We start from the raw sequence: 6,331 nt of genomic DNA, 5'->3' as shown, positions 1-6,331 counted from the left end.
ACTTTCAGTCAGCATGCGTGTGTGTCTGTGGTGCCATCCCTTAGCTGACAGTGGTCCACTCTGAAGGTAAAAGGGGTACGGGACAGGGAGGGAGAGCATACCGGGTCGGGGCCTGTAAATGGATGGAGGAGGTCAAAGAGGACGAGGAAAGGAGGAAAACTCAGCAGAGGTAGGTGTCTGTCTGCTTCTGGCCTTTCCTTTGAATCAGCGTCAGAGTGGCAGGTCTCTGATTACCTGCTGCTTCAGGGAGGAGAACATTTCTGTCGACAGTGTGTGTTTTACTACTCTATTAGGAAGATTTCTGTCAACATGTTACACCTCAGGGTCCAACTGCTCACCAGACATGAGCTAAAAGACCTAAAGTGACTATCATACAGTACAGAATGGTGTAGGGAGTACCATCTGTTGCTCAGCTGTTCCATCGTTATAAAAGATTTACCAAATTGTGGGAAGAGTGCGCAATAAATCTGTAAATGTCCTACGCCTGGCATCTGTTGTTCTAAAAGTATCTTCCTAGATTGGTAAGTCAAATTGAAGGGGCATTTCTTTCAGGGACTTTCTTAGTACCAATATGACTTATATGTTTATTCAATCATGACTGAGTTTTCCTTTTAAACTAAATGTTCAGTCAAACTTATGTTTGTACACACAGTTGCGTTGTCCGATAGTTACTATGTTTAGCATCAAGGGCAATCACATAAAGAGAAAATAAGTACAGATAAAAACACTGTAAAGATTTTTCTCAATTCATAATTAAAACATTTCAGCACCTTATATCTTAATAATCTAGAACAATCAACAGACACTTATAACAATCTATTTAGATACTCACCATCTCTATTACATTTATAGAGAGAAATCTACAAGCACCAACCAACATATAAATCCAGCAAAATCCTCCAGGGCAAACTATCAAATTACAACTCATAACAATTTAAAAAAAGAGCTGAATCATGTTCAAATGAATGTTGGCAAGAGTGGTTGCTGAATATTCTTTTTGAAGTTTTCACACCATGGGAAAGAGTGAAAGTGTGTGTAAGCTCAACCAGAAGAATATTCAGATGGTACAGCAAGTAAGCCCAATATTTAACTATCAATAAACCAGTTCTGACTCTGTTCCCCCTTTATTTAGCATTCTACATCAAACCCCAGTTGTTGATCCGCCCCAGCACACACATTGGTCACAGACTCTGAAGACACTGCGCCCCTGGAAAGGCTGCTACAGTTTGGCTCCTGTGGTGGTAGTGTGGTCTGTGTGCCAGGTGGAGGCGCCGCTGCACCCCTCTCTGCTGCTGCTGGATGTGTGCTGCCGGCTCCTGTTGGTGTGTCTGCTGTGGATGCTCCTGGGAGGCTGTGTCCATGCCCTGAAGTGCCGCCTGCAGCAAGGACAGCACCAGGTGAGCGCAGAGGCCTGAAGTGAATCACTCCTGACCATGCTGCTGCGTTTAATCATGTCATGCTTATTCAGTGAGTTTGCGTTTCTTCAAGGGGGAGCTTCCACTGAGGATACAGCATGAAGTTGTTATGGAAAAAAGGAATAACCAGTATTTATGGTGAGAATGAATTGTATTTTTTGATATTTTGGAGATTTACACAAAAAAGACATCAGAGCTGATCCTATGAAAGTTGGTCCAAACAGCTTCTATATGTTCTTTGAAAGGATGCGTATTGGGGGGTTTCTACTGGGACAAGTTTTCATTCTTCATTGTTAAAAAAACAACATTATTCTTCTCCCGATGTCTGTCTGAATATACCTGTATTCACCCGCAGTCTGAGACGGTCTGTTTTAGCACCTGTCTCTTTAAGCCCAGTCTGCTCTGATTGGCTTTGAGAATAATACAATGCACCTTTGTTAAGGTAGTTCCCACGTTGTTTGGCGGAATATTCTAATGAGCCTGCATGGGACATAGGAAGGAGAACTTAATCTGAATAACTTGTTGAATCCCAAGGCAGCGTTGGGTTATTCCAAATTTTGTGGGTTGGTAGGCACTCCAGATACCACACGAGTTCACATGAGCTCACATGATGTCTAAAAATCCATATCCATATTTTGGGGAAACCTGTCATAATCCTCTCAGTAATTTGTAATCAAATGCTTAATTTCCCTTTTTCCTAAGACACTAGTACATCTATAATCATGAAGCATGGACAGATTTCTTTATTTGGCCCTATATTCATCAGCTCAAACGACTGTTATTTGAAAAACTAATTCCAACAGAATAATAAAAAAATTATAATATTTTCAGATAAATCCAGACACATGCTCACTGTGCTCTCATTATTTCTCCAGCATGTCCCCGTCGAGCAGCCCGGGCCTTGACGATGCTCTGGCCCATGCCGTGGCTGACAGCCTGGTGCTGTGTGTGCTTCAGGAGCCGCTGCCAGACCCCAGTGTGCCACACATACAGGCTCTGCTCTCCAGGCTGGAGGTAGGGAGAAAACCTCCCTGTAGAATCGAAAAACCCTCTCAATCGCTCCCTCTCACACACAGAGCTGCCTCCAGCAATACCTGTCATCTCCTGTGTTTTCAGCCTTAGTTGGTGATATTAGATCAGAGCTAGCACTCAGGCGTTCACAGATATTCTAGCCCGGGGCAACACACTCTGCTGCTGTCGTGTGAACAGGAGAAAAATATTAATGCTATGTCTCCTTCTGTATTTCCTGTCTGCACATTTGCAACTATGAATGTGTTCCTATGATAGCAGTTAGCCTGTTTCGCTTAGGTCCAGCGGTGCAAAACTGAAGTTTATGACAAAATATTTTCACAACTAATGATAGAAATCAGGGTATTTTTGTCATTTTAATTCTTACAAATGTGCCAACATACTGGGCCAATAGGCCCTCATTTCGGCACTGCACTGAAAAAACTGAAACGTTAATTAAACGTATTATGTCAACACATTTCACATAACTGTATTAGGTTAGTTGAAATCAATAATATAAATAGAACATATTAGGTTCAACTTAATATTTTGGCTTTCAAATAACCTTATACAGTTATGTGAAAATTGTTGACATTAATGACATTAATTAAAGTCAACGTTTCAGTTTTTTCAGTGCAATATCAGACTACTTGATGGTTGCCAGGAGAATTACACCCACTAAAGAACATCAGTAAAGCTATTCACTTTTTTAAATGGTTTTGATCAAAATCCCCCCCTCCAATTGTTCTTTTAAGAGGTCATTTATTTCAAAATGGTCTTGTGTTATGGTTCTTTTCTTGGATTAACTTTTTTGTTATTTAATCTCAACTACAGATTATTTTTGTATGAAAACATGTCCTGATACAGTTTCATGTGTACAACAGATGTGAACAGATATAAAAAAATATAAAATGCAACAAGTAGATTCCTTGCACACATCTCCAAAATATGGTATGCACAAATAAATCATGACTTTAGCTTGATGTATTCATCCCGAGCCACATGATGCATATATTTTAAGTACCAAAACAGACAAACCCACAAACTAAACCCTAACCCTGTCAATCCTCCTTTTCGCTGTAGTCAGTGTCTCACACACTGGAGAAGGCTGATATCAGTTCAGAGTTGCACCAGGACTCTGTTCTGGGAGACAAAGTGAAGATTATCCGCACCTACCTGCAGCAGAGGTGAGTTCAACATGTGTACATACTGTCTGCTTTCTTGGAAACTTTGCTCAGTTGGATTAACCTCTCCACTCCTTTCTGTTAGAATGAGATCACTGTGTAGACTCATCCAAGTGCAGGGGGATTTCGAGGCCAGTGTGAAGGACATGCTGGAGGGTCTTGGAGGCCTCTGGGCTCAGCTGGAAGAGCTGCACACCGGCGTCACGCTCACCAAAGACGGGAGCCCTGGAGACCCGACCTCGGCCCAGACAGATGCAGAGGTAAGCAGGTGTGAAGGTGTAGTTTTCCAAAGTCAAATGGGAAATATCATGAAAAATCACTTGTTCAGTGCACACACACTTGGGTATGTGGAAGGCATACTAATCCACAAATGGTGAAATAAAGCAGCCCTACATTTTTTTTAAAAATCGTTGCTTAAAGAGACAGGCGCTCAAATGAAGCGTTTCACACAAAATGTGAATCTTGTTTGGGTATTTTCGAACAGACATAATGTTAAAAATATGAGCGTTTCAACATTAAACCATGTAAATATATAAAGAAGAAACCCAAAATAAAAATATGATTGGGATATTTACAAAAACAGTGACTATAAGAAAAAGTTGTCAAAAGAAGACGATGAATCAGTATGTTCACAGGTGACTTTAAATAGCCAGTGACGAACACATACACACCTCTATAGGGGCGTGCCGACAACTTCACAGGGCCCGCACACGCCCACATTCACCAACAGTGACTAAGTGACAAGCCTACAACCTACGTAAACACATTCCTTGGTCTTTAATTGTAGTCTACAGTAAATCAGAATCAGAATCAGAATACCTTTAATAGTCCCACAGAGACAGAGAAAACAGCTTTATGTTGTGTTCCATGAATTGTCCTCGCTGTTTCAGTGTTGTTTGTAATACTCTTGTTTCTTTGGCAAAGAATCTGTTTGTGGTCTTGGGGCACTACAGAAACAGACTGCAATGCTGCCAGGCTCATCTGAAGGACAGCACACAGCTAGTGCAGGTGAAGTTCTCCTCATGTTTATAAAAGAAACCCAATTCTGGTGTTATCTTCTGTCTTCACTCAGATATTCCCTCTGCCCTGTCCTCCAGGAGTTAACCTGGAGTCACACTCATATAAGAAACAGTGTAAGCAGCCGCAGTGAGTCAGTCTGGCCGGAGCTGCTGCTTCAGACAAACATTGAGCAGGTACACTAAAACTCAGACACTGTTCAGGCGTTAAAACAACGCACCACGACTAAAAACTCTCTTTTTCTTTGCAGTTTGACAAGGTGCAGGAGGGTTTCCTCTCCCTGGAACAACAGACCTCTACGTTCCAGGCCCACCTGGAGGGACTCGGTAAGGAGAGCCAGGAGGGACCTGCAGGGCCCCTCTTTCATGCTGATGGGGCCCATTCTCGCTCAGTCTCTCCACAGACTTCTCCACAGCTCCACAGTGATACGGAGCGCAAGAACTCAACCTCTGCCTCCACCTCTGTCTCCTCTATGGATGTGAACACAGACACAGAAATGGACGGTCCTCTGACACTGTTTGAGAGGTCAGCGCTGCACTTCTCCTCCACCGTCAGACGGCTGCGTAAATCTGGGAAGAGGAAGTGACTTTTATCGGACTTGTAACTCTCACTTTTATAAAAGAACGTTTTTAATTACCAAGTAGAAATATCTTCAAATGTTGATCATTTGCTAGTTGCCTAAACAATCGTAATTATTGCTTCCTGTGTTTACATTCTGTGGCTTTTTTGATTTTGACTACTTCTGTTGCTTTTGTTTTTTGCATTTCAAATACTCTTGGTAGGAATAGGCCACAGCAGCCTTTTCAAACACAAGGGGGCGCACTGTCACCAGATATCACCTTTGGTTGTTACAAGCATCAACGACACCTCACATCACCTATTCCATTATACTATCAAACCTATCATATACCATAGAGCCATTTTTGCTCTGCGTTGAGGGAACGTTTTCCGAACTTTTTTATTTCAATCAACTCTTTAGTAGGCAGTTGTTGGACATGCTTCTCCAACATGTGGCCCATAAATGAGTTTATGGAAGATCAGAGCAGTCAACCACAACATGCGTCTGAAGAATTTCATAATGTGACAAATGAGACTCAGGCATATGTTTTTTACAGTAAATTATTTGCATGTATCGACTTCATTAAGCATTTGTACTTAAACAAAGTCATGTAATATTGGATCCGTTGATTGATTTTTCATTATTATGCTTTCAAGTCTCATCAAATGTCTGTTACAACTCATTTATTTTGTTTATAATTTCCTATCATTTTATGTTATTCTATGTGACGGAGAAATGGGTTACAGGTTAAGAAATCCATCCTTTGCTTTTTGTACTGCCTCTCTCCATCAGACTGAGTGGCCGCGATGGCTTGAGCCCTTCAAAGTAGGGATTTCAGGGTGAGGGCAGAAGGGGGGAGGGAGGTAGAAGGGGGCAGTGGAGGTCAACGCCGGAAGCGTTTCTGTTATTACTAAAAACTGAGCAGCCCTCTAGACCTTTTTGAAAGACATGAATGTCTTTGATCCAAATTCAATTACCCTGCAGCTCCGCCACTGATGGCAGAGAAGTGGACATAGTTTTCCCGGTCAGATTCCAGAGGTTTCTGATCGAACCGAGCAAGATTTCTGATTAGTAGTGATTCATTATTGTTTGCTGTTAAGTGCTAATTGTAAAGGCAGAGTATGTACAGTATTCCTGACGTGGATGCC

At 41.9% G+C, this 6,331-nt stretch overlaps 1 protein-coding gene across 2 annotated transcripts; it reads left to right on the top strand.

Annotated features, from left to right (window-relative positions):
• On the top strand, positions 1-5,802 carry si:ch211-151h10.2 (uncharacterized protein LOC567699 homolog). Of its 2 annotated transcripts, none has more exons than XM_063906420.1 (9): positions 1-169; positions 1,136-1,397; positions 1,489-1,553; positions 2,291-2,429; positions 3,507-3,610; positions 3,693-3,867; positions 4,532-4,615; positions 4,705-4,800; positions 4,875-5,802. In XM_063906420.1, the coding sequence occupies exons 1-9, from the start codon at positions 123-125 to the stop codon at positions 5,208-5,210; spliced, it is 1,308 nt and encodes a 435-aa protein (XP_063762490.1). In that variant the 5' UTR covers positions 1-122; the 3' UTR covers positions 5,211-5,802. The 2 variants fall into 2 exon arrangements, with proteins under 2 accessions (XP_063762490.1, XP_063762489.1); XM_063906419.1 differs by having other exon boundaries at positions 1,133-1,397.
• The last annotated feature ends 529 nt before the right edge of the window (positions 5,803-6,331 follow it).

Source organism: Eleginops maclovinus, chromosome 18 (genome assembly GCF_036324505.1).
Source record: "Eleginops maclovinus isolate JMC-PN-2008 ecotype Puerto Natales chromosome 18, JC_Emac_rtc_rv5, whole genome shotgun sequence".
Classification (NCBI taxonomy): Eukaryota; Metazoa; Chordata; class Actinopteri; order Perciformes; family Eleginopidae; genus Eleginops; species Eleginops maclovinus.
The sequence above is the reverse complement of the archived record's forward strand: the minus strand, read 5'-3'. Positions and strand labels throughout refer to the sequence as shown.

Bases quoted from the DNA above. Each gene is read 5' to 3' on its own strand.
- si:ch211-151h10.2 (XM_063906419.1), top strand. From the start codon at position 123: ATGGAGGAGGTCAAAGAGGACGAGGAAAGGAGGAAAACTCAGCAGAG. The intron at 2,430-3,506 runs GTAGGGAGAAAA...TTTTCGCTGTAG, and splicing joins CTCTGCTCTCCAGGCTGGAG to TCAGTGTCTCACACACTGGA. The intron at 3,868-4,531 runs GTAAGCAGGTGT...TCTTTGGCAAAG, and splicing joins CGGCCCAGACAGATGCAGAG to AATCTGTTTGTGGTCTTGGG.